Source organism: Oryza sativa, chromosome 8 (assembly GCF_034140825.1).
Source record: "Oryza sativa Japonica Group chromosome 8, ASM3414082v1".
Taxonomy (NCBI): domain Eukaryota; kingdom Viridiplantae; phylum Streptophyta; class Magnoliopsida; order Poales; family Poaceae; genus Oryza; species Oryza sativa.
The window spans coordinates 26,449,409-26,477,287 of NC_089042.1; the positions used below are offsets into that span (position 1 = coordinate 26,449,409).

General features: G+C 42.1%; 4 protein-coding genes and 1 pseudogene across 6 annotated transcripts; 1 reads left to right on the plus strand and 4 right to left on the minus strand.

The window, feature by feature from the left end:
- Positions 1-4,699: 4,699 nt before the first annotated feature.
- LOC4346111 (GDT1-like protein 4) lies at positions 4,700-7,653 on the minus strand. Its single transcript, NM_001403665.1, has 9 exons — positions 7,424-7,653; positions 7,267-7,323; positions 7,042-7,155; positions 6,803-6,901; positions 6,628-6,700; positions 5,926-6,011; positions 5,366-5,449; positions 5,114-5,173; positions 4,700-4,999 (listed from the first exon to the last, which is right to left on the minus strand). The coding sequence occupies exons 1-9, from the start codon at positions 7,508-7,510 to the stop codon at positions 4,811-4,813; spliced, it is 849 nt and encodes a 282-aa protein (NP_001390594.1). The 5' UTR covers positions 7,511-7,653; the 3' UTR covers positions 4,700-4,810.
- A 2,150-nt stretch (positions 7,654-9,803) lies between these two features.
- Positions 9,804-11,157, minus strand: LOC9269528 (uncharacterized). Its single transcript, XM_015793356.3, has 2 exons — positions 10,736-11,157; positions 9,804-10,017 (listed from the first exon to the last, which is right to left on the minus strand). The coding sequence occupies exons 1-2, from the start codon at positions 10,886-10,888 to the stop codon at positions 9,943-9,945; spliced, it is 228 nt and encodes a 75-aa protein (XP_015648842.1). The 5' UTR covers positions 10,889-11,157; the 3' UTR covers positions 9,804-9,942.
- Positions 11,158-12,074: 917 nt separating this feature from the next.
- On the minus strand, positions 12,075-15,154 carry LOC9272064 (transcription termination factor MTERF8, chloroplastic-like; annotated as a pseudogene). Its single transcript, XR_001547976.3, has 2 exons — positions 13,506-15,154; positions 12,075-13,016 (listed from the first exon to the last, which is right to left on the minus strand). The product of XR_001547976.3 is annotated as a transcription termination factor MTERF8, chloroplastic-like (transcript).
- A 1,458-nt stretch (positions 15,155-16,612) lies between these two features.
- Positions 16,613-19,802, minus strand: LOC4346114 (uncharacterized). The gene is made up of 2 exons (XM_015793315.3): positions 19,349-19,802; positions 16,613-18,129 (listed from the first exon to the last, which is right to left on the minus strand). The coding sequence occupies exons 1-2, from the start codon at positions 19,624-19,626 to the stop codon at positions 16,791-16,793; spliced, it is 1,617 nt and encodes a 538-aa protein (XP_015648801.1). The 5' UTR covers positions 19,627-19,802; the 3' UTR covers positions 16,613-16,790.
- A 2,471-nt stretch (positions 19,803-22,273) lies between these two features.
- On the plus strand, positions 22,274-25,863 carry LOC4346115 (FHA domain-containing protein FHA2). Of its 2 annotated transcripts, none has more exons than XM_015795477.3 (3): positions 22,274-23,181; positions 23,902-24,059; positions 25,359-25,863. In XM_015795477.3, exons 1-3 carry the CDS (start codon positions 22,515-22,517, stop codon positions 25,566-25,568), a joined length of 1,035 nt encoding a protein of 344 aa, XP_015650963.1. In that variant the 5' UTR covers positions 22,274-22,514; the 3' UTR covers positions 25,569-25,863. The 2 variants fall into 2 exon arrangements, with proteins under 2 accessions (XP_015650963.1, XP_015650965.1); XM_015795479.3 differs by having other exon boundaries at positions 22,274-23,178.
- The last annotated feature ends 2,016 nt before the right edge of the window (positions 25,864-27,879 follow it).

Genomic DNA, 27,879 nt, shown 5'->3' on the forward strand with positions numbered 1-27,879 from the left:
CTCCTCACTCCAGGCGCAACGAGGAGGCAGCGGCGCGCGGCGGCTGGCAGGAATGGAGCTGCACAACCTCGGCCCCACCACCGCCAACTCCTCTCCTTCTTGGCGATTTGGGAGAGGAGGGAGTGGCCCGCTTGGTCCTCCGCGACGCGTGTCGCCGTTGCCTCTTCTCCTTTTCCGCGGTGTCCTCTGTCACTGCACCCAGAGCCCACGGAAGCGGCGGTGGCGCAGGGATGGGGACGAGGGGGATGACGAGAAGGAGAGGATCCAGCCAGCCATCACCACCGTCCGCGGCGCAGCAGGAGGAGTCGGCGCCGGCGGGCCGAGGTCGTGCAGATCCTCTCCCACAACAGCCAACCGCTGCCCAAACTGAAGATCAAAGAGCATTCCTGTTGCTTTGCATAACAAAAAGTAACAAAAGATGTGTGTGATGTATGTTACAGAACATGCCACAAAGCTTCCCGTTATATTGTGCTGAAGAGATGCACTTGATAGTGAAGTGGTAAGGGCTGTGTAGTTTCACCCGAGATTCCGTGTTCAATTTTCAACACACTCACATTTTTTTCTTAAAAAATGTTTAGAGGGGGCCTCTCTTCCTCCAAATCTCTTTTTTTTTTTCAATTCTGTGCTGAATAAAAATGGTGGGGAATTGGGGATTTTAAATTGGTAAAATACTTTGATAAGCATTAATGTTTGACAAGGTGGGGACAATCCGCCACGATCAAGAAGAGATGGCAGAGGTGAGCACAGATTATAAATCAAACAGACCTGATAGCTACACTAACTTTGCAAGCTAAACCGAAATTATGTCTGATTGTCTCAAGCACAACTGCCTGACTGACTCGTTTTTCATTTCAAGTGTTGATCCAACTTGCATTGGCATTTGGAGTAACAGATGGTAGCAGAGTGCCATTCTCATATGACCATGTCAAAAAGTTTTGTCCATTGTAATCCTTATCATGAAACTCTGAATAATGTAGGAGAAAACATGTCAATAGAGACCAGCTTAGTTTTTGCAAGAGGTTCCAAATTGTACATCTTTTTCAGGCGAGGAGCTTTCAAGGGATTCCAAATTTCTCCTGAAAATGCAATCAACAAAACTACTCCTGAAAATGCCTCTGGGAGAGCACAGAGCAGTAAAAACTACTCCAGTCGAAACAAACTCTGTTCTCTGACTTCAGTCTAGGGTAGTTTAAAATTCCCTGAACAAGATGATGGATCAATGCTGAACGATAATACAATTAGCACGATTAGAATCAAACCATAGCAGGAATATAAAATTAAGTCAAACCACAGAGTCGCACAGCGTTATTACTACTACTAGTACTATTATTATTATGCTGATAAATAGAGGGGAAAAATATAATTTCCCCTACAACTAAGATGGATCCATGCCAAATACTAACGACGATTATTCAGTTTATCTTCCTAATACTTCCTCCTCCTGACTGATTCTTCTTCACGACAATCCCGTTGCGGAATCTTCTCCGGCCAGGGTGAGCAACTCGTGCAGGAACTTCATCGTCTTCATCGACATCGACATCTCCATCGTCAACAACAACCTCGTACTCGGCATAGCCTTTGGCGTAGTACTGCTTGAGGACGTCCTGCGGTTTATCGGGGATTTTGTAGATGTTCTCCCGTTCATTGCGGAGGACTTCCTGTAGCTTCTTCCGTCTAACAATCTGCTCCTCCTCAGTACGTTCCATAGCGTACAACTTGTCTACTTGCTCCTGCCCCATTCGGGCCAGGCACTCCTTGCTCAACAACTCAGTCAGCTTAATGACTTTGATGTCCCACAACTCCTCTGGGTTAGCAATGCAGTATTCGATCTGCTCTTGAGTATAGCGAACCATCTTTTTTTTCTTCTTCTTTTCTATGATTGGCGCCTTACTTTCATCTGATACAACCGTAGCCTGTTTAGCCTTATCCTGGTTAGAGTCATCAATCGCCAGAAGATCATCTTTCCCTGCACTTGTTTCCTCAGATGGATCCATCGCCAGCGCCAGAATTCCTGTTATTTGTTTAAACATTATTTTCTTCCATGCTTAATGAAAAAGAATTCAGAAACGAGAAAGGAGATGATTTTTTTTAATCAACTGTCAACTACGGAAGATCATCTCAACACATCGATCTACTCTACGTTCGCACAGAAATTCTACAAATCCAGAACGAGATTAGACAATGAAAAGGAGCGACACCTAAGCCCCTCTTAAACCTCCAAAAGCCAACAGACGAGAGCAGAAGGCGCGCACCTGATGAAGGAGACGCCCCCCCCCCCCCCCTCTCGTCTGGATCGTGAATTTGTGATAATAAATAGTGTAGTATCCGACTCCAAGCCGAACAGGTTGCTGTGGGCGCAGGCCTCAGGTGCGGCTTCGACAACGACTGGAATAGTCGAATCCCATCAGCAAGATTCCACGCCGGACAAAGGCAAACTGAAGCTTTTGTATTATTCAATTATTAATAGGAAAGATTAGCACATCTCTATCTCTATCTCTTATATATACTACTTGAAAATAAAAGAAATTTCCATCGTCTGTAAAAACGTAAAAAAAAACGCGCGAAAAAAAAGTTCCGTCTCCACTCTTCCGTTAAAAAAAAAGCAAACAAAAAATGTGAAATTTTTTTTCTGTCCGATTAAAAAAAGACGTCCGTATAAACCGGTCAAAAAAAACGTTACTGGAGAAAAAAAAGTTATGTCATCCCTACCGTACCGGAAAAGAAAAAAATACGCTTTTCTAAAAAAGGAAAAAAATAGTGCGAAGAAAAAAGGTTTCGGTCCGATTCTAAAAAAAGAGTCTGTATAAATCGGCCCTCCCAAAAAAAGGTTAGTGGAAAAAAAAAAGTTCCACGCAATGTTAAAAATAAATCCGATTCCACTAAAAAAACCGGCTGATTTTCCAAAATTACCTCAAGAAAAAAAAGGTTGGCTGAAAAAAAAAATCCCCTTTCGAATTACTTTTTTTATTCATTCAAATTGTCATATATTAAAATCGGCCTAAAATGTCAACGTTAATATAAACCGCACGAGAAAAAAATCCCTTATAAAAAACACTCCGAAGAAACTGTTAGAATAAACGCTCCGAATTAACTGTTAGAATAATACGCCGTTTAGAAAAAACGTCCGACTCAATGCGAGAAAAAAAACCCATTGAGAAACCGTACGATTCAACGCGAAAAAACATCGCCATTTATAAAAGAACCGCTTTGAAAAAACTGTCCGACTCAACGCGAGAAAAACGCCACCGTTTGTAAAAAAAAAAAAAATCTGGTTTGGCACCGTGCAATGTGAAAAAAAACTGTCCGAATTTAGAAAGAAAAAACATCCGATTCCATTAAAAAGATTCATAACATTTCTATCGTCCATCATCTCCCATGTCCGTTTGGTTTTTTTCGAAGCTTTGGTCCAATGTTCTGACATCTGTAACTAAGATCAATCTTGTTTGGGCCTTTTTTTTAAGAATTGATGGACGCTTAGGTTAGATAGGATCCATCGATTTTTTTCATCTTTTACACGGCTATTGTTTCCTCATTTATTCTCCTATATTGGTGGTCCTGTATGTCTCTGTAGGCAATTACCATACTACTATAGCTACTATTCTTTATAACATATTATATGAAAATAATATTAAAAAATATTATTTCCATCGCCAGCGCCGGAATTCCTGTGGAAGCATCAGTATAATACAATATCGATCAGAATTCAGAAACGAGAAAGGAGACGATTTTTTTTTATCATCTGTCAACTATCAACTACGGAAGATCATCTCAACACATCGATCTACTCTACGTTCGCACAAAAATTCTACAAATCCAGATCGAGATTCGACAATAAAAATGAGCGACACCTAAGCCTCCAAAAGCCAACAAACGAGAGCAGAAGGCCCACACCTGATGAAGGAGACGGAGGAGCCCTTTCGTCTGGATCGTGAATTTGTGATTCTCAATAAATATAAAGGTCCGATTATAATTGGATTCGGTCCAAAATTGGCTGACCTGTTTGATGTATCCGACTCCGGACCGAACAGGTCGATGTGAGCGCCTTGTTTGGAGGCCTCCAACTTCACTAGGCCTTGTTTGGATGGATGGGCCACAGACCCGGCCCATCCACGTAGGTGGCCCGAAATTGGAATAAGTCCATATTTTATCCCTCAGCTTATTCACCGAGTTCGATTCACGACTATTGAAACGGGACTACCACGTAGGAGGAAAATATCATCAAAACCATCCAGCATGAAATAGGTAACTTGATCCGATTTTAATTGTTGTGGCAGCCTCTATACATAGCTTTACAGTTCACGGATACGAATCGAATTTGACCTATAGTCGAGGGAGGTAAGATGCACCCCCACCCCATCTCTAAAATTTACTCCCTCCGTTCCAAAACGACACTATTGACATTGACTTTTTAGTACGTGTTTGACCATTCGTCTTATTCAAAAAATTTAAGTAATTATTTATTCTTTTCATATCATTTGATTCATTGTTAAATATACTTCTATGTATACATATAGCTTTACATATTTCATAAAATTTTTTAAATAAGACAAATGGTCAAACATATGTTAAAAAGTCAACGGTGTCAAACATTTTAAAACGGAGAGAGAGTATATCGTAAATGTACACCGGTTGTCGCAAACTAATTCAATCGGAAACCTACGTAGAATAGATTTGTGATTTCAAACAAACAATACAAAGGTTGCACACTGCTGCACATATGTAGCGCCTGCGTTTATATTTCAAGCCAGCATGCTTGGCTGCAACGGAATATACACCCCCTTGGTAGGATGTCATCAGTTCATCACAAAATTCACAATGGTGGGTAGAAATATGATGACAGAGAGAAGCCAAGGAAGAGGAGGCCTCCAATGGTGGCCACTGTGCCCTGAGATATCTTGGATGCCAGCATGCTGCCACCCACCACAGCGAACGATGTGCAGATGGTGTGCCCCAAGGTTGCTCCCACAGCGACCCCTACCGCATTTTTGTGAGTGGCCAACTGCATTGGCAAGAAATGCAACAAGTTTACGGTTTGTGAACAAGAAAAGAAGTGCTGGGGAATTGAGCAAGAAGAGAAGTGTTGGAAAATTGCTGAAAAGGGGGTAGGCCTTACCGCAATTGTGGCAATCTGACTTCGGTCGCCCCACTCCGCCAGGAAGGTCAACACAAACGACTGCATTTTCAAGTCGTTCATACACATTGGATGAATTCATTTAAAAAGACACAAATTGGATCACGTGTTTATCAACCATTTGTTGGTAAAAAGTGAGTGTTTGATAATTCAGTATCCATCTGAAATCAGATGGCAGCAAATGCACTTTTGCCAAGAAGCACCAAAATTTATAACGATAAGAGCGGAATGTACCTCCAAAAAAATAGGAGTACAGAACCTTGAGAAGATGCGTCTAAATGTTGATTTCCCTTGTCCTGCTTCCAGCTTTTCCTCTACCTGTGTATGTCAAGGGATTCAAAATATATAAGATGGTTCAAGTAGCATACCAAACAATTGGACGATATCAAAGGTCAGAGCCAATTATAATGCATAATATAAACAACCAAATAATAGTAATTAAAAGGACTACCAATAGTTCAATACAGTAAACATGTATCTTCCCAAATAACTAAATATCTTCAGCAGTCTAGTTCTATTTTTTAAGCACAACAGGGCAAAGAAATGCTGAAATTGGTCCAGCAGAGAGTAATCCAAAGTCAGAAAGCTCCAAGAGATATTCAGTTACACTGGATACAACAACAATAGATGCTGCAAATTAGAGATTCTAGTATACTGAATATGCACAAAAAAGGATAAAATTAACGCAACAAAATATAAACTAACAATATTAAGCTAATGCAGTTTTCTGTCAAAAGAAAAATGCTAATGCAAATCTGTAGAGGCAAAGAGTAAATGTAATAAAATGTGCGTACTTCTTCAATTTCCTTCTTTTGTGATGCCTTAGAATCTGACCTCCAAGCAATGTACAGCAGCCGTAGCCCAAAGAACGCATAAAGGACTGAGTACAAAATACCAAAGAGGATACAAAATATTAGGTGAGCACGGTGAATTGTTAAAATTAACTGGATGGCATGCAAACAGTTGGGATGCCAAAGAGGAGTTGGTTTCTTAGGGAACTTTTCTATACCAATGTGGAGGCCCTTGGACTCCTTTTAAGTCGGTAGAAAAGCATATATCTTTAATTACCGTAGCATGAGATTTCAAACAGCTTCTATTTGTTTCTATATCTAAGGGACACTGTTTTTGAAGCAACTAGTAGCCAATGCGGGTGCATGCCTAAATGTCTGAACTTTCATGTGATGTACTGTGAAACTGTAACATCTGATTTTCTGACAATGGTCCCTTGATAACTATGGCAATGCTGACTATCTAGTGCACAGCAGTATAGTACGAAAACTTGAAACAATAAATCCAGTACTACAGTCTTAATAATGTTTGTATGTCTGTAGATGCTTTTGGAGCAATTAACCATACCACTTAATTTATTATGATGATTCGATCACTTTTCTCCGACTTCCAGGCTCGTGATACATAATTCAATAGAAAAATCTAACACATCACTTCATACTAGGCTTTATCACGGCGCAATAATGTAGCAATCAGATCAGTCATACCAGTTGCTGCGCTGTTAGTGTGCTTCCTGGATATCAAATTTGGAACGATTCTGCCAAGCCCGGTGGACAAGATCTACAACAGTAGAGCCAAGTAAGGATTAGTTAGACTCTACACTGCAGCCCAATCTTGCCTTGACAGACAACCGCTGCATCTGCAAGCTGCAGTTTCACCTACGGTCATAACGACCAGCGCCGACAGAGCGCCTGAGAGCACGGTGGATTTGGGGTGGCGCATCGCCATCAGCGCGGCGATGATGAAGGTCTCATCCCCAATCTTCACCAAGCAATGCATAAACAAGCAACACTAAGTTAAGTGATCACTCCACAGATACAGATACAAAAAGAAAAAAGCAAATTCAGAGCAGCTAGAGTAGTAAGACTAATTAATTTCCATCCCGAAATGTCACCTACTACCTCGCTGACCAGAATCATGGACAAGCTAGCGAAGAAGGCGTCGAAGAGACCCAGCCCGGCCTTCTCCATCCCCGTGGCGCCGCCGTCGCTCGCCCGCGCCGCGTGCAGGAACATCTGTGACGGGGATCGCCAGTGCCTCGATGAGATTACCACCAACCCCCACAGCTCCAAGAACAGAATCCGGACATCGAAACAGACGCACACGCGCGGGTCCTAGCTCCTCACCTTGGTGCGGCGATCCAAGCGGGCGGTGCCGTTGTCGCCGCCGCCACGCGGGTCCTCCTGGAGAAAGGAGATGAACCACGACGCAGGGTTTAGATAGAGTGCGAGAGACAAGAGGTGGTGCGCGGGGCGCGAGGAGAGGCGAGGGTGGAATGCTGACCTGGTCTCCGGCCGCCGCCGCCGCCGCCGCGGCGGCGACGAGGAGGAGGAGGAGGAGGAGGCGGGTGGTGCTGACGCGTCTAGCCATCGGAACGAGAACGAGGCGGCGGAGGCGAGACGTCGGCGCGGCGAGGGGGTGGCGGCCGGAGAGAGAGAGAGAGAGAGTTAAAAAGAGGAGGGGCCGAGTGGACGGGCCACTGACCGCCGACGCGCCAGTGTTTGAGATGGATTAAAATTTTAAAAAAGAAAGTCAGCCACATGTTTATACACTGTATTTGAAATTCCTATGTTAAATTATAGTGATTCAAAATTTTATATTTCACCTAAAATGAAAACAAAACGATTGATTCAAATGTTATATATATAATTATAGATCCAGCTCTATGAATTTATGGAGCTAGAAATGCTCGGCACTAGAAAAAAATATTCGAGTTGGAGTTGTGCCGAACACCCCCTTATTATCGCATAATTTATTAAATTTTACTATTATATATTTTAAAAGTTAGATTTATTTGATATTTTAAAGTCACTTCTAAATATAAAGTTTTTACCAGAAACAGTAGTTTGAAAAATGTGTTAACAAAAATCGAGATAAAATCATCTGCATCTTAATTAGAAAAAAAAACATGGCTACAAGAGAAATTCTTGGAATTCCTACCAAAAATGAATTTCTCCAGTTTGTAGGGAAAACCTTGCGAATTTCTGCGTTAATATGAAAAATTTAGAACTTCTTTTATACTTTTGATATGAATAGTTTTATACTCCCACCATTGAGTTGACTGGATTAAAGTGACTAAAATCTTAGCTCGTTTTCTTTAGCTGTCGCAAGTCGAGCACTCGCTGCATGTGAGTTGGATTGAGCCCAACTTTGCCGAACATCCTACTCTAATAGTAATTTATTTGTTTCTATTTGCCACTTTCCAGTTCCATTAGGTTGGATCTCACGTAATAACGACATTAACGCGTCCGCACATGCGATGGTTTGATCATGTGTTTTCTTCAATGATAGTGCACCGTCAACTAGAATCTGTATTAGAAGACCTCTTTAACATACACGCAGTTTGACGCAAAGACCATACGAATTTCGAAGACAACAACTGCAAGGTGATGGAATCCCACTTCACCTAAACAAATTAATCCATCTGCTGTCCATATATCCATGAAGGCAAAGCTGGGTTTGAAACCAATGTAGGGATTTTACATGAATTCATACGAATTTGAATGGTTCATTTACTAGAGGATCAGTTGCCATTTCGCCATCCTTATTTATAAATAGCTGTCCCTCATAAACGGAATTGATTCAGGTATAGAACTTGAAGCCTGACATGGTGCAGGTCTGCATGAGCCATCTCATTTAGCCAATGCATTTCAGAGTTTTGAGCAAAACTGAAGAATTTGACAGTCAAGGAACTGCATAATATTAAGATGACCCAGTTTCACTTGTATGTCTATTTAATTATGTATAGAAATGGATATCAAACTTCCAATACAAGTATTGGGACTTGAATAACCATCCAGTACCACACTACAATGACAATATGAGCCTATGACTAAGATGAAAATTTCTGTTCTTTTCACAGGAATTACATACATATAGAAATTTACCATTCTTAAGAGGTGGTCGAGAAGGCAAGATTTACAGTGAACCATATAAACTTACAGTACAGTTATAACTTGAGAGGAGGTGCAAAGATTGAAATAGGCAACATTGAATAGCTGACCCAACAACTATAAGCCTAACAGGACAGGTTTCATGACAAAATTAGTCTCAGAACCAAAATGACTGACTTAGGGGGTGTTTAGATTCAGGGTGTAAAGTTTTGGCGTGTCACATCGGATATACGGAGACACATTTGAAGTATTAAACATAGTCTAATAACAAAACAAATTACATAATCCGCCTGTAAACTGCGAGACAAATTTATTAAGCCTAATTAATCCGTCATTAGCAAATGTTTACTGTAGCAACACATTGTCAAATCATGGCGCAATTAGCCTTAAAAGATTCGTCTCGCAATTTACACGCAAACAGTGTAATTGGTTTTTTTTTCTGTCCACATTTAATACTCCATGCATGTCTTCAAACATTCGATGTGAAAGGGTGAAAAATTTTGGGGTGGGATTTAAACAGGGCCTTAACAAAAGAAGCAAGGTTATCAAAACATCAAACACCAAGCTTCTCTCAGGACTGATGGGTATGGCTATCACAATTCACCCATAAAATTGGACAGCAACATGGTGCAAACAAGGGCTGTTGGCAGTAACTTCAGCATGACACTTAACAAAATTCCAGCGGTAAGCTTGCAAACAAGAAGAATCAAGACCCATACCAAGAAACCATGCCAATAGCATTAAGCAAATGATTCTTTCAGAAAACCAAAGAAGGCAATTCATCAAAAACTATATTCATCATCTTGAAAGATAACATTAGTAGTCATAAGAACTGAAGTCAAAGAAGCACCTCAAAAGTGTACTTTGGGCAAGAGGAAAAAGAACAACATTGATCACACTACACAAACATTACATGAGTCCTGGCCATCTCCCATCTAGATCAGGCTTCTTGACAAAGATCGAGTTGTACTCTGGTCGTGACATCTGCAGGTAAATTCATTCATTCAATAGTTAAAGAAGACATAACTCCAGCCCAAAAAAGACCTAAAAGACTATGATCCAAAGTACACTTGATGTCAAGGTTTAACAAAATGGACATGATTTGCTATTCGGGCATATCAAGGCAACAACTAAAATATCACGCTGATACAGTGGCGTTGCCAGAAAATTTCCACGCCTAGGGCTGAGCTAATGGGATCTCAAATATTTTCATAAATTACATAGCATTTTTCAAGATTATAATAGGGATTATGGAGCTAGGCATGGGGCCCAAGCCCTAGCTGCCCCATGCCTGATTCCGCCCCTGCGCTGATACACATGAAAGGTTATCTTTACATTTTTATAGAGAAATCATCTACCAACGACAAAAACACCATTAATCTACTTGTCATACAGCAACATAAAACAAAAGTTATGTGTCGAACAGTAGTCGGCAACATCAAACAAGATTTAAAATTATGTATCGAACAGTAGTGTTTTGCATCTACTAAAATACCCAATCTTCTATATTTTCAGTTCACCTTCAACTAAAATACCCAAATCTTCTAATATTTTCAGTTCATCAAGGCCATGCTGTACCAAATTGATCAAAGCCATGCAAATCGGTCACGAACCAACCTATCTCTATAACTAAACATAACCTGTTGTTACTAGAGGTGAAATGTGTAAGCGAGAAGAGAGACGAGGGGGGGTGCGCACTTACGAGATCCTTGAAGAGGACGAAGGCGATGAGGAAGAAGAGGACGAAGAGGATCTCGAACTCGGCGAGGCGGACGAGGCGGAACACCTTCTCCACCGCCCTCGTCAGCAGCCCGGGATCCCCACGCCCCACGCCCCTGCCCCGCTGCTGCCGCATCCCTCCCTCCCTCTCGATCCCCTCGCCGTCAACTCCTCCTCTACCACCACCACCAGCAGCAGCAGCAGGACGAACGACGGCGACCCTGCTCGATCGCTCGCGCGATGGATGGGGATCGGCGCAGGCGGCGGTGGCGGAGGATGTGCTCACCAGGATGGATGCGGCGGAAGCAGCAGGATGAACGACGGCGCCCTGCTCGCTCGCCGGATGGATGGGGATCGCCGGAGCCGGAGGCGGTGGGCAACTGGGCAGGGGCAAACTGACGAGACGACAGAGGCGTCAAAAAATCGAGGGTACTTTAGTAATTTCGCCCCATCCCCACCCCTACCCAAAGGTCCCAAACATGTTTGGTGAAAATCTGAAAAATGAAAATAATAACTTTAAAAAACGCGAATATACTATAGAATGGCCCAATATAAAATGAATTGAAGTTGTGAGGCTTCGAATCTAGGCTAGCTAGCCCACCATCATATAGAGCTAACCGGAACACTACTGGGCGTTTCTAATATTTGTCCTAATCCCATTTTTCAAATAGAGCTCATGTGGCTGGAATTTTGAGACGGTGAATTTTTATCTTTTTTTCTATATATAGTATAGGGATAAATAATAGGTACGTTTGTGCGCTGCCCGATTAGGCACGACTCACCGAACGGACTATGCCGTGTTGGCCCACGTGCTAATACCAGAGCCCATACACGGTCTAGTGAGATGTTTGGTCATGTTGTGTTGGCCTGGCTCAATTAGGATACGTGGACTCATTTGACTTTTTCCTAGTCGAACTTCTTTAAGTTTGACCAAGTTTATAGAAAAATATGTAATATTTTTTCATCAAACAAACATATTATCAAAATATATTCAATAAACTAGTCACAAATATCTTACACACACATAATCCCTTTCCAGTGAACGATCGTAAGGATAAATTAAATATTTTGAGAAACAAACTTAATAAGTACTAGCTTAAAAGAAATGAGCTAAGCAATATAGTAGAATTTTTTTAGATAAAACATAGTTTTTCAAAGCACAGAGCAAACAATCCAGTAAATAATCTAGAGAGAACAGGGAAATGAAGCGAAAATGACATTTGGAAAATTATCAGAACAAGAACAAAATGGCAGAAGCAATAAGACCTCACATATTCACAGGAGCAGCAGAGCATCAAAATTAAGATAATAAAGTTGCTGCATACTCCACGAATTGAACTTGCATAGCACTAAGAAGGATAAGATAGTTAGTTGTTACTATAATACTAAATCAAGATTTGGAAGACATTACAAGGAATTACATTAACTCAACCAGGTTTACAGCGAGGTCTTAGCTATGAGCCTATGAGCCAGAAAGATGGAATGAACCTCCAGTATCTAGGTCCAGATATGCTAAGCTAGGGCTTTTGTAGGCACTTTCCCAGCACAAACTGCAGCATGACCATCTGCTAGTCCATGAACAGTACTACCCTTGCGATGGTCAATGTATCTTGCTAAGAAATCGTTCTCACCAGAAGAGATTATAGTTCAAGTCAACATCTTTTCCATCAACAACTCCACAACATTATGCCTTGGCACCAACCACTTCTCTAGGCTGAACAAGAGCATCATCTCCAGGCTGAACAAGAGCATTGCAGGCCTCACCATGCAGCCCAACTTCGGTAACCAAGAACTCTTTATCTTTCTGTGGAGTTTCTCATCAGGAAAAAAAAAAGAGAGAGTAGAATCTGTGGTTGTTTCTCAGAATGCTGCAGAAAGCCCTTCACTTGATCTGGATAGAAGTTGAACCACATCGACTTCAAATCAACCATAAAGCCTTGATGTTCTACTGATTTCCTAGAGTCTGACAACATCACATAATCGCCACCCCTTAATATGTTTACGCTATTTCAAAACTTCTCATCATTACTTATGAGACCTTTTCAATCCTACCGGCTGCAGGATGGAAGATTTGTTTTAACCTGCTAGTACTGCAAAACCAGTGTGAGACACTGCAGTTCGATGCTTCAGGCATCTCCGCAGAAGGCCTGGCCTATTTTTTGGCTTGCCTTCAGGCTTCAACACAAGGAGTGGCAGCCATCTGTTGCAGCAACCAAGGCAATATCACCTTGTTCCATCTTCCACACCTGTTCCTGATCAATTGTCTAGGTGTAATTGTGGTAGGCATCCAATGAACACTTAGTTAGCTTTAGCGTTCAGCGAACCTTGTAAGCATCAAATTTAACATATTGTAATTTTGAAGTAGATAATTAGAAGGCTTATTAGTGGTAAATAAATGACAGTACGATTAGAGACAATATGACATGCATAGATGCTTTTTCAGTGATAGCCAATGAAAAATGAACCAGAGACTGAAAAAGACACTTGAAAAATCACCCTTATCAATTATCATATCCCCACACCCTTCATTTTGCCAGCATGTCATGATATTTCTCGTCTATAATTACTACAGTTCAATCCATCATGGTATTTCACCATTCAAGAATGGTTTAGACTGAACTTGGACAACAACTGTACACTATATCATAGCATATGCAGTTTGATGTCTGCGTTATACTTTCCAATAATCCTACCGAGCAATGTAAACCTCAACATGCAGGTAATGAGACCAAAATCATGTTTGCTCAAAGTACCTGAACAGGGAAATAGCTGTTGAAGTACCGATCCATGAAATGAGAAGTAAGGGCCGCAACATTAAAACAGTCCAGTTGCTGCATAATATCGATGATTGAAACTTGCCTACCATTATGAGCGATCAAATTATTGGTAGTGGTACTGTTGAAACCAGAATTTCAAAACAGACATTACCAGGAATTAACATCAACTAATGAGCCTCAGAGAACAAATTGGTGCAATAGCTCTAGGCTTGAAAGATAATTGATCTCCAATATGCCCATCAAAATAGGCTAATAGTTATACTTTGAAGGCACTTCCACTGATGAACCTCCAATATCTCTGTCTGAAGATGTAGAGTTAGACCAACGCAGGCAATTTCCCAGAACAAACTGCAGCATAGGCATCTGCGAGCCCTGGAACAGCATTCTCATGGTGATCAATGTACCTTGCTACAAAATCTTCGTTGCTCACACATACACAACCGTAAAAATCAACAGTTTTTTTTATCAATCCCTTCACCAGAAGGACTTCTACAACATAATGCCTCGGCAGCAACCGCTTCTCCAGGCTGTACGTAAGCAGTACAGGCCTCTGCAAAATGTAGTCAGGCTCCAATCCGACTTTGCCAACCAAGAACTCTATTTTACTGTGAAGTTTGCTCTCAGATAATCCCAGAATTTGTGGACACTTGCAGACCGCAGAGCGGAGCTTTTCCATGGAGCAACCAAGAGAACTGCTCAAGAACTCCATCCTCGCATTGACAATGCCTTCATTGCTACGGGCAACGGCGCCCACAGCGTTCTTGAATGCCCATGAGCAACCCGGCATGCGGAGTTTCTCAGCTTGCTGCACGATAACCTTCAATCTCTCTGGGCTGAACGTGAGGACCCGCGCGGACGTCTGGGACATCTGGACAATATCACAAACACTTTAGCCCGCACTCCCGGAGCAGCGCGATGTTGGGCTTGATAACCTTCTCGAGGCTCGAGCTGACGATCGCGTTGTTCCTCTTCAAGATCGAGCATCTCGAAGGATCCCAAGAAGGGGATCCAGAACTCGAGCCTCGGGGCCATGTCGCATGTGTGGAAGCCCTTGGCGCCGCCGGGCAGGAGGAGGAGGCTGGCGATCTGGGGGTCGGACAAGCCGACGCGGTGGCGGAGGGAGGCGACGCGGAGGGCGACGCTGGGCGCCTTGGTGCAGAGGAGCCGTGGCTCGGCGGCGAAGACCGCGGCGAGGTCCGCGCCGGAGAGGCCGACCCCGGAGAGGATGGCGAGCACCGCGTCCGGCTTGGTGGCGGACTTGAGGTGGGAGACGTTCTTGGAGGCTTTGAGCGCCTGGGCGGCGGTGAGGCCGCAGGTGTCGACGAGGTAGTCCTCCATGGAGAAGGGTGTCGCGGTGGTGGTGGACCTGGCGGCGGCGGTGGAGTGGAGGCGGCGGTTGGGGTGCACAGAGGAGGAAGAGGATGCGGCGGCGGTGGATGGGATTAGGCGGCGGAGGTGTACAGGGGAGGAGGAGGAGGAAGCGCGGAGAAGTGGGAGGAGGTGGTTCTGGAGGCGGAGCATGGCGGCGCCGGCGCCGGCGCCGGCGAGTGCGAGGCCGCCGTCGGCTAGGCTATGAGCTAGGTTTTAAGCCCTGTTCGGATTGATATCATATTTCAAACTATCTTATTTTTTTAAAAAAAATTGATAAATATGTAGATGGATTAAGGCTGTGTCGGGAGGTATGGTTGGCGCGCGACACATTTTCTTACCAAAAAAACACGTCCTTTAACAATTTAAAAAACGTGCGCGTGGGAAGCGAGGAAGGTGAGTTGGAAAAGTTACAGAAAGAAGTCAGCCTATTTGTTACCAATCCTAGAGAATTTTAACAATAGCACATTTAACCTATTCTATAAAACTTGATAATGTTATCAATTTATCAAAATTTGGTCATTGCTAATTTTTGGAAGCGTTTATTTAAACACTAAACTAAATAGGCCTTAAATTTCTGGCAATGCCAATGTGTTAAGAGTAAAGTGCCAAAACAATACTCACTTCATCCCACTATAATACAATTCTAGATTTATTTTTTTCCCAAAATAATACAATCCTACTATACTATTTACTATCACATCAATCAGATCCCATTCAAATTTCTCTCCGTCTTACTCTCAACTACCCTCTCACTTCATATCATCGCTCATTTAATAGGGGATGTTTGGGTGATTTTCTCTCCATCTTATTTTCATTCTCTCATTTAGTAGTGGGATGGAGAAAGTAGTGTTGTCTACTCGTATTATGAAATTTTATAAAAAAAATAAATAAAGTGCACGATTGATCCCTAAATTTGTTCGCTCATCGTACTCTCAAAACACATATCTATATCTCATAAACTCATTAAAATGTTTCATTCAAATCCTGAATTACCACGATCTTCCAAAATTTTACGTGGTATGTCACACAGACGCTAATGTGGGTAATTTGTGTGTTTCGAGAATATGTTACCAATCGAACAAGTTTAGGGATCGGTTGTACCTTAACTCTTGAAGAAAATTTTAAATCATATGACATTTGTTCTCATCCTGGTAGTATTTTTTTCCTGAATATGTGCATACAATTATGATCTGCCATGTCATGATGAGCATATTGTTGCATGTGCATCAAATACTCACTGTCATCGAGAGAACTGCTGATTGCTTTGGCACTTGACATTTCAAAAAGTGAACCATACCAAACAGTTTCAAATGGTGTTCCTGCCAAAACTGGACAAAAAATGAGTGCAGAAGAAACAGGGCAAAAAAAAAAGGAACTCCTATAGCACTGGAATGTCCTTGCATTTGATTTTTCTGAATAGATGTAGAAAAAAGTCAATTTTCAAGGAGTTCTGTGCTTCTGTATATGAAGAGAAAGCTGCACTGCTGCAGAGGCATTGGCTTATCCAATTATTCTCCTCACAGAAATGGAACACTACTTATCCAATTATGCAGCTTCATGAGTAGCCCAGTCCTGCTTCTTGTGCCAATGAATCCCAGTTCATTGTTGGGAAAAATAAAGAATGCTCAGTCCATCCTCCATGGCTACCTGTCGGACAAAAAACTACATTTTGTATGATGATTGGTTTTACCCTTCATTGGGCAAATGCACGGTAGAGAGAAAAGAATATAAGCTAGATTATGTTACACTGAAAAGAATCACTAGAGAATATAGTTTGACTAGAATACATTTACACCATACAGTTACAGAACTAAAAAGGAAGTATTTTGTGGAACCGGTTGAACCAAAAGATGTTGCTATCTTTGTATGGTTTGAGGAAAGTTGGTGAGATCAGATGATCCACTTGGAGGTAACTTGAGCACTTTGCCGAGGTTTCATGGGAATTTGTGATAAATTCCTCTTTTTCATGCTTGAGGAGACAGTAGGACTGAAAAAATCTTGGCTTTTCTGCGAAATGGCTGCAGCCTGCAAATGTGGTTTTCTCAAAGGAATGAAGGTGTGTGACTTTGAGGGGGCCCCTTTCGAAGATTCAACACTTTTTGGGGAATCCCACTTGCTATGATTCACAAAACTCTGTGATCTCCCAACCATCTTGGGATTCTTTTCCTTTGGGCTAGGGATGTTTCTGCTTTCCCTAGTTTCAGCAGAGTACATTGTCTCCTCTCCACTGCTAAAACCGCCCCTCTCATCCCCCAACTCTGATATATCTGGTGGAGAGGAACTGGACTGAGCCTCACTCCAGCAATTTTCCTGGTAAGCAACATTGTGAAGAGTGCCACAATTGATCCTCACATTAGCTAGCTGTGCTTCATGTGAAAATGATGGGTTCGGTTTTATCTTATTCTCATGGGACATCATGTGCTTTAGAGGAAGTGGCAGGCGAATTGATCTTGGATGCCCTGGAGGAAAGTTATTATCCATAAGTGAAGCAGATTGCTCAATCTTAGATTCATGCATTTGTGAGGTCAGATCTTGTTGTTCATGAATAGAGTGCGAGTCAACAGAATCATTTTCACCGCATGAAATCTTCGCAGAAGCTGAACTGCATGATCCATGATGCTGTGTCAGCCTAGGTGGTATTTGTGATGATGACATCCCATCACCACCCTCTCGCTCCATGGTCTTGATGTAGTTAAGACGACCAACAGAAGAACACTCACTTCGTTGCCCAGTGGATATTAATCGTGCAGGAGGCATCATTGGCTTGCTAACATCTTCTAAGTTACCATTCCAATGCTGCTTCAACCAACCACAGACTGCAGGAATGGGCATCCCAAACTGTGTTGGCACATCCTTCTTTGCTGAAAGGAGTGCGGCTGAAGATGCAGAAGCGTATCCAGTAGGTGTAGAAGGTGCAAGCTTCATTGGATCACAAACCATGAAAGCTAAATTTCCGTGCATATCAAAACCAGCAGATCCAGGATACCATGCGACTTCATCAGTTGAGAACTTTATAAGGTTGTCTGTTGTAATTATAACCTTCCCCTCGCCTATTGTCAGGTCTTTTCTCTTTGTGTGGCCCAGGAGCAAAACTGTACTGCCAAGGTCCAAGCTGGGGTTCAGGCAGGTCTTTAGGAAATGAGGCTGTTGCCCGTGTGAATTTAATTCATCGTTCACCACATCAAGACCCACTATTGTAAGGTCCAAAATGGGGCTAGTGATAAAGAATCTGGAATAATGAAACAAAACAAATAACTGTAAATTTTCATAGTAAAAGATGGAAATAAAAGGCCCACTTGGGCAAATAAATGTTTCAGTACTCCAAAATTTCAGAGTAAAAACTTGCTAAGTTTCCCGCTCTAAAAGCAATAGAGATGCACAGCACATTTATTTATATTCCAGTTCTATACGGTCACCTTTTCATTTCTTGTTATTACAATTAAGTTTCGAATGTTGGGTGGTTGCCCAATAAATAAAGTGTTCAAAAAGAAATCCAGATTGACCCTACATTGATTTTGTGTAAAGAAACAAAGAATGCATTTAAAACATGTCCTATGCCCAGCAATCAAGTGAATAAATTGAACCATGGACCACTTTCAGCAAATATTGCCTCCCATTTTAAATTTTCTAGTCAGGCATCCAGAATTCAATAGAGTTTATGTCTACTTGTACAAAGATGTGAAGTAATCCTCGATGCTATATCTGCTTCTCGCAGCTATTGCACAAAATTGACTTTACTCAGCCAATGGCAATAATGCTTCCTGACATACATCTGCTGGCTCATAAATCTGTTCGGTGATCCACCAAAATCGTATGAAGAAGATAAATAAATTTATTTGTACATAGTTGCATTTGATCCTGAACGACCAAACAAAGGAAATATATTATCCCCACTACAAAAGTACGGATGCTACAATAACAGAATGCATTAATAACATCAAGATTGTCTAGGTCCCATGGTAACAAGCCCCAAATGATAGTATCATGAACCATATGGAAGTCAACCCCACCCCACCACAATGTCCCCAAGTCCTGAACTTTCGAGCAAGCAAAAGTTTTCTTTTTCTTGTAATTCAGAAGCCCAAAATGACTATCTCATGAACTCCCCTAAAGACTAGATTCATTTGATTTTGAACAAAATTGCAGCAGCTTTACATCGAATGATGAAAATTAGATCTCTCTACACCATAGTGCAAACAAACATCTAGCAATCCTTGCGGGCGTGCAACCCAAAAGGGAAAAGAAAAAATGCTAAAGGCGTCGCATTAGGTTTCAAAACCGAATCCTCTCATGGCGCAATGCAGCACCAATCGATTCCATTCGAAACCCGCAAACCCACCACAAAAAAAATGTAAAATCATTTGGGCACCGCATTTGAACAACCCAATAGGATTATTATAGGAAGCGGAGGAAGAAATCCAAGAAATGGCGGAGAGGGGGTTCAATACCTCTGCGGCACGAGGCGAGCCGGGAGGCGGCCGTGGCTGAGGCGGACCTCGGCGGCGGCGGCGGCGGCGGCGGAGGGGATGGTGCCGTGCGTGGTGAGCAGGAGGGCGCGGTGGATGAGGAACCCACTCCCACCTCTGCCCCCTCCTCCACCTCCGGCGGGGAAGGAGACGGCGGCGACGGCGGCGCCCTTGGCGGCGAGGACGGAGTTCTTGATCCGCTCCAGCTTCGCCCCGCCGGAGCAGAAGCACCACCCCGACCCGTCCCCCAGCACCCCCATTGGTTTTGCCTCGCTGAATCCCTCCCAGTCACCCTGCTACTCCGGCGACCGGCGCGCGGCGGAGAGGGAGGAGAGGAGAGAAGGGGAGAGGAGGAGGAGGAGGAGGAGGAGGGAGAGGGGTGGTAAGCACTAGCAAGGAGGAGTAGCAACGAACGTGACACAGTGTAGGCAATGTCGCGTCGCATGTGAGCCTTGGCGTTCGTCTTGTTCCTTCGTGGGATACACACCGATGGCAACGGGTCTCTCCTTCGCGTTGCGCTTCCAATTATGATTTGATAACCACATTTTACCGGACTCACTTTTTTTTCATTTATACTTATACTTGTCGGTTAAAATTTAAATTATTAATGTTAAATTTGAAGTTAATTTAAGAAATTTTCTCATCGTAGTTTATTTTTTAACCTTTAGGGCATCTTTAAATCACAAGAATGAAAAAACGGAGGAATAGGAAAAACATAGGGTTTTGACAGGAATGTAATTGTAAAACAGAGGATTGCAAAACACAGGAAAAACGTAGGAATGACCGTTTGATTGTACCACAGAAAAAACACAGGAATTTTAGGAGAGATAAAGACTCAAAGGATTTTTTCCCTGAGGTTCTACCTCTTGTTAAAATTCCTCCAAAACTTATATGGGAAGAGGCATTTCATAGGAATTTCATAGGATTTCATAGGGTTCATTCCTTTGATTCAAAGGACTTTGTAGGAAAAATTCCTATAAGAATGAAATCCTCTAAAATTCCTATGAATTTCCTTTGAATCAAAGGGGCCTTAATTTTATATCGCCAAGAACATGTATATAAGTTTTATACACAGATTTTTTTTTTTCATTTGCAAATAGTATATTGTTTCTCTTTTTTCCTTCGATATGATAGGGCTGCATGTTCCCTCTCAATCCCATTATGGTATTTTATCGTCGTTTTGTTTATCCAATTTTTCTCTTGGATTACATTAGAGAGAGAGAGGGGATGTTTGGCGAAAAACGTTTTTTTCCCAATAGGGGTGTTACTCTGTATGAAATGCTTGGCATTTTTCAACGCATCATTTCCTTAAAAATACACTTAAAATAAATCCATTCAGAAGATACTTATTACTTCCTCCGTCCCAAAATATAAAAGATTTTGAAGAGATGTAACACATCATATTACTAAAAATCTAAACATGTACTGGATGTATCACATCCCTCTAAAATCCCTCATATTATGTGACGAAGGGAGTAGTTATGGCGGTGAAACCTGCCCACGGTTGTTTGTATTTATGGCTAATTAATTTTTAGCGGTAAACGATGTACCCGTCAATACAGAGATATATGCAATGAGTTCGTCAATCTTAAATCTTAATATATATCAGTATAGTTGTTGTGCTTGGGAGGTAAAGTGTGCATATATACGTTCGTATGGATGAGTACGTGTGTGTTGTGAATACATGTGTTTGTCCAATGTTTTTTAAGAAAATATATGCCTTTTTGCTAATAAGATTTTACTGAGATAAGAGAGTTATCATTGGTCTTCGTCATTATAACTACATGTTCTTATTAGAGCGCACTCACATGTGTGCGAATATGGTGTTAGGGTGTGCGGTTGCAAGCAATTTTACCACTTATAATTATTTTTTGTTTCATTTTATAGGGGACAATTCGTTGCTTTGACTTCAGCGGGATAAATATACAATGTATTCAATTATGGTCGTGTTTTTTGTGTTCTCGACTTTGAATTTTCGTTTACACGCTTCTAAGCTTATGCCTCATGTAAAAGAAACTATATGGTATTCTAAAACAACATTTCGACTCCTCAGACAACTAGAAAAATTAGATCATTTCAATTTCAGCAGTCTCAAATAGAGCCTAATAGATTACATAGGATATTCAAGATTATATTTGACATGCAAAAATTATACTAGTATATAATAGATTGCATAGGATATCGTGCTAATTATTCCCTTGGTCTAACAAAATCAACTTAGAAATTGATGAGACACTTCCCTCAATCTCAGAAAAAAAAACCTTAGAGATATACTCCCTCGGTTTCATATCATAAAACTTTCTAGCATTACTCACATTCATATAGATGTATATGTCTAGGTTCATTAACATCTATATGAATGTGGGCAATGCTAGAAAGTCTTATAATATGAAACGGATGAAGTATGAGATACTTTTTATTCAGATTCGTTGTATTACAAAATGATTAAATGATTAAGTGATTAAGCAAGATTGTCGTCTGTTAAGCAAGATTGCCGTCTGTTTTAAATAAATATTTTATAACATTTTCAAATAAACCAATTTCTACCTTTTTGCCTATCATCGATCTGTAAATCGAGAATTTTATCTTTTCAATATCTCTCACCTACCCACCTATAATATAACTTTGCTATTAATTAGGGGTATTTTGGTCCTTTTATATTCACCTTGGAAAATAATCTTTAATACCCCTCACCTACCCACCCCATAATATAACTTTGCTATTAATTAGGGGTATTTTGGTTCTTTTATATTCACCTTGGAAAATTATCTTCAGTAACCCTCACCTACCCACTCATAATATAACTTTGCTATTAATTAGGGGTATTTTGGTTCTTTTATATTCACCTCGAAAAATTAGGGTTGGAGATTTTTTTTTAAGACAGAGGTAGTAAAACATAATCCGATTGTCCTGTGAGTGTTCCCCTTCTCCATCTACCTGTCTGTCCCCCAATTCCCCACTTCCCCAACCCAGGCGATCCTCCGCCGCCGCCGCCGGCGGCCGGCCGCCTCCCTCCGCCGCCACGCAGCCGCGCCCCCTCCGCCGGACACTCCAGACCCCGGTGAGCCTCCCCTCCTCCGCCGGCCGCCTTGCCCGCGCCCGAACGCCACGCCAAGCTCAGGATCATTTCGTCGATTTCGTGGATTGGATGGCCAACCTTGGCGGTGGCGCGATGCCGGCGGGATCCTCGGGCGGCGACGGCGAGGTGGAGGCCGGGTTCGCGAAGCTCCAGGGGGAGGATTTCGAGTACTACATGCAGACCTACTCGATCATGCTGGGGCGCAACAGCAAGAAGTCGACGGTGGACGTGGACCTCTCCAGCCTCGGCGGCGGGATGAACATCTCGCGCCACCACGCCCGGATCTTCTACGACTTCCAGCGCCGCCGCTTCGCGCTCGACGTGATCGGCAAGAACGGGTGCCTCGTCGAGGGCGTCCTCCACCTCCCCGGGAACCACCCCGTGAAGCTGGATTCCCAGGATCTGCTCCAGATTGGGGACAAGAAGTTCTACTTCTTGCTGCCCACCCGGTCCATCTTCGCGTCCGCCGCCGCTGCTCGGCATCCGCCTATCATCCCGCAGCAGATGCCTCCACCATCCTATGTGCGGACAGGCCGCCCTCGTCTGTCTGAATTTCATGACAGGTCCTTTGAGGGTGACTATGGCCGGGAGGGTGATGAGATTGGGAATGGTATCAGTGAGAGTGGTGGGATGAGGGGGAAGTTGATTAAGAGGAACAAGAAGCTGTCCGCGGAGTCGGAGATGTATGGCGGGCACCGGATCAATGTTGAAGCAATCGGGACACTCGGTGAAGGTGGTAATCGTTGCTCTCCACTCTTACTAGATATCCTTTCCATTTTATCCTGGTGTCATTGTTTTCTTGTAAAAGATAGTACATGTTGATTCTGCATTGATGGCGTTGCTGTTTCGATATAAATTATATGCGATTTTGCTTGATCAATCAGACGATCACTAAATATAGCTGTACTTTTTGCTCAGTTCATTTACATTGTGAAAATGAAACTCAGGGTCATCAATGTAAGATAAGGTTATTTCAACCTTCTGTACTGGGCAGAATGAAGATTGTACAGTTTACACTATAAGCAAGATAGAGTATAACAAGACTATACCAATTTTAGATGCAATTGCATAGCCTGTGCCAATAAGTATTTTCTCTAAGTTGTCTAAGTTGAGTATAACAAGACTATTTTATGGTGTGCGTCTTTCAATTAGCAAATGTAATACATCTCTCATTTTTTGTAAATGAATGTGAATGTTCAGCAATAAGTTAAATGCATTACCTGTGCTACTCCTATCAGCCGGAGAGAATGAGATATTCTATTTCACTCTAAGAATTACTAGATGGTGTGGAATAAGTTTGGATCACCCCTGCTATCCCTTTCCAGTTTCCAACTCCGAATATTCAACTTTGGGGACTGTTAGTGTGTGTTCTGGTTATTCATAGCTGTGCCATTGAAGAAACATCTTATAGTTTGATCTGATCTTAACCACCTTCCTTTGTTAATTGTTTGTGCAGACAGCAGATCAGAAATAAGATCAAGGGGTGACAGGGATATGGATAACCAGCACATCCTGCAAGCAGAAGAAAAGGATGTAGTGTCATCTGTTGCAACAGTGTTATCTGACCTCTGTGGTCCTGGAGAATGGATGCCTATGGCAAAACTCCACACAGAGGTTTGTCACGGATGAACTTAAATATTTCATCCAATTTCTATACAGTATAGGTAGAGGCTAGATTATACTCTGGCATGTCTTTTTAGTCCCTGTCTTCTGTGAAACTTCACTGCCTTTTGGCTTGGAAAAAGCAAGTTTTGGGGTAGATAATTTCGAAAATTGAGGAATGGGCCTTGTGAACTAAAACAAGCTAAAACAAGAAGAAAATGGTATTTTATTGAAATGCATGATAAAATGAACATATATTCGAAAGATTAAATGGAGCCGTCACAGTCAATGAGAAAACTTGATCAGTAAGGGGACTTGTTGGCTGATGTCGTCTGGGGATAAAAATTGGATGACAGCATCCCTGCCGTGTCAATCATCATAGTAGCTGATCCTGCAATCTGAACCAGATGATTCAGGTCATCAACACACAGCATCCCAAATATCCATGTAAAATCTGGTGTCTTGTCTAAAACACGGGTTATAGTGCATCTTGTTCTGCCGGTGTGTATAAGTTGATAGTCAGGAGACAAAACAATTATATAGACATGTAACTTTGGTCCTCTCAGCTACAGGACTGTTAGGATTTCAAATGCATGTGTTTGCCAATACAAGCACCAGAGACATACTCTAGACAATAGTATGATTACATACAACTTATCACTTTGAACATGTTTTGCACTTAACCTTGTACTGATACTCAGAGAGTTGCTTCTGCTAGTGATGGGATGCCTAAATGTAAACACAGTAGTTAGGCTTTGTTATTCTAACAAAACAAACAAGGACAGATGCATGAGGAAAACTAGTGTTAAAATGTGTTTACTTCTGCTAAGTTATTATTAGTAGTAGCTTGCATCCAAAGTCCAAATATATGGAAAAGAAATAAAAGATAAAAGTTTTCTGTTACTTGGAAAAGCTCAGATTTTTCGATTTGCCACAGTGGGCATTTCTTGGATTGCACCAGCACCCGGAGAGATTGAAATGTTTGGCTCTTGTGCTTGTCGTTAACCATTTGTTGTTGTACCTATAAATGTCAGAACTCTCATATAGTGTCATCTTTTCTGATTCTCCTCTTTGCCTTCAACCAGTGATCTAAAAAATTAGCATAAATCATGAGTACAGTAATGCTACGATGGCAATCTTATTTGTTCAACTGGCACAGTTGGTGTATGTATTTTCATTAGCATATGTGCACTTGTGGAGAGATCTTCGTTTCACCTAGCCATCTCTTTTTTCTTGCTACCTTTACACTCAAGCATGTTTCCTCTTTCTTGGTATGCAAACTAAGTAACTAACTCGTTTGGTTACTTGCAGCTTCTTGAACAGTTTGGCAATGTGTGGCACCACAGCAGGGTCCGGAAGTACCTTTCACCAGAGGACTGGTCGCCAACTGAAACAAAAGGTAGGCCATGGTACGGTCTCCTTGCATTGCTGAGGAAGTATCCGGAACATTTTGTCATCAACACAAGATCGAAAGGCAGGGTAACATCGGAGTTCGTCTCGCTGGTCTCTTTGCTCTCCTAGAGGTAACCTGGACCGTGGCATAATCTGTTCTCACCGTTCTGGCCCTGCTGAAGAATGATTCGCATCTTCAATCGCTGAACTGAATTGAAGCCTGTTGTACTTTACTGGCCTGTGTTTACCCTTAGCTATGTAATCCGGAGAAATACATAGGGAAACAGGATTTTAACTTATGTTAGTAGCTGGGTTCATGTCTCACTGTTGTGTGGGGTGAGAATGTATGTCTAGTGTTGTTGAGACTGGAAGCGCGAAAGTTCACAGCATTTTGCTGATTGGAAGATTTTGAAACTTTGCCGTACTCGAAGAAGTGTAGTTGTTCATCCTTCATATATATGTTCTGAAATCTACATGCTGCAGGGTGAAACCTTGGACAGAAGAAAACTGAATGAGTGCTCTGCAAATGTTTGGTCATGGATGCTCCCTAGCTCCGACAAGTTGATGCTCGTCGATGCACTGGTGGTCTGGCGCGCGGCCTGGGTGGGGATCAGGGTTTATAAAACTGTGTAGTTATCACGTGAGGTAATTTTCTCAGTTTTTGAAATTACAGTATACCTTGTGGTAATCGCATAGTTTTCGTGGTAACCGAGCGGTTACCGCGATAACCACTAAATTGTGGGGTGACGGTAATCTCATCCAAAACTGTTTGGGGAACCCTAGTGGAGATTGATCTCTCGCTAGCTCGCTCGCTGACCTGGCACGGCGACTCGGCTAGCCCCATCGTTTGGGCTAAATAGCCAAAGAATGAGTCAAAATTTCAATTTTTAAACTTGATTTTGAGGTTGATTTTGAAATGCTTTTAACGTAACTTTTTTTTTGGTTAATGTTGACTTTTAAGTCGCTACGAACAAATCTACAAAAGTTTTACTTATAAATTAATTTTAATTTTCTAATAAGCCATTTTAGGTCAAATGGGCAACCGATGGGAGCCGGCGAGTGATGAGTTGAGGGAAAGCTGGCCCGTCGGCGCCAAATTCTTCTGGAATCTGTCTGTACTGTACTCGATCGATGGGTGGATAATCCACTTGGATTTCTCGAGGAATCAAACATTCGGAAGCAAGGTATACCGATCATCTGAATTCGGAAGCACGCTGCACCAGCTGTGGTCGGCTCTGGAGTCTGGACTGATCGGTCTGTAGCATCAGGAGCTACTGTTCTCGTTCGGTCTACTGTTCTCGTCAAGCTAGCCAAGTTGATGGACCAGGCCACGAGCCCACGACACGACGGTGTTGATCACCAAACAGTTTTAGAAAAAAAAAAACAGCCCGTATAGATGTTGTACCGTGTTTCGTGTATGGATGAGGTGGTGCACTTGTGCCTGCAAAGTGCAAAGGCCATGATCAGCCAGCGTCGTACGCGCTCGCGTACGTACGTTGTGCATTTCACGCCAGGAACGCACTACACTACGGCCGCGTGTCTAAAGTGCGTTCTAAAACGGATGTTTAGCAGATGCACGCAAAACAAAAAAAAAGATTAGTATATTATTAATTAAGCATTGATTATTATAAACCTAAAAATGGATTTATTTAATTTTCTAAAATAATTTCTAGAAAAGGTTTCATCCGAAACACCCAGCCTGTTTAACCGTTCGAAAAGCGTGATGATGAAAATCGAGCAAGTAACCAACCACAAAACTCTTAGAACGTATCCACCTCTTCAGTTTGCCGTCGTGTGATACTACTGATACGTACCCCTTCGTCATAAAAAAAAATCTATGATTAGGTATGATATATTACAACGAACATGAGATAAGCTCAGTTCTAGATTTGTTTTAAGTGAGATAGAGGAAGTACGTGTAGTGCGCGCCGTGATGATTTCCCAGTAGAAACACAAGTACGCTACGGATCAAGATGGTCGACCGATCGACGAGATATGGATGGATGGATAATGAGTGAGTCACCGTCGACGGGAGTGGCACCAATGGCCGGTCTGAAGCTGATCGATCGATCGAGTTGGTACGTACTAAGCTGTACGCATCGCACCACTGAAGAACATGCCTACTTTAATCTGCCGCATTTTCAGATAGTAGCCAATAGGATCATATATCTATCGGTGAGCTGTGTGCCTCCTGCAGATCGGTCGGAACAAATGTGAATCACTTTGAGCAAATTCAGTTTCTTTATGTGATTTTTTTATTTGAGAATGTATGGTAAACTATTTTAATCGCTCGAGTGGATCATCCTTACCATCTAAATCTCTACTATTATAAAAATTGAAGATATTTTTACCGATAATTTGATAGGTCATTCGTGTTTGACTTGGTTTTTAATGCTCATTCGCTTTTGAAAATACATATATGTGTTTGAGTCGGTTTGCA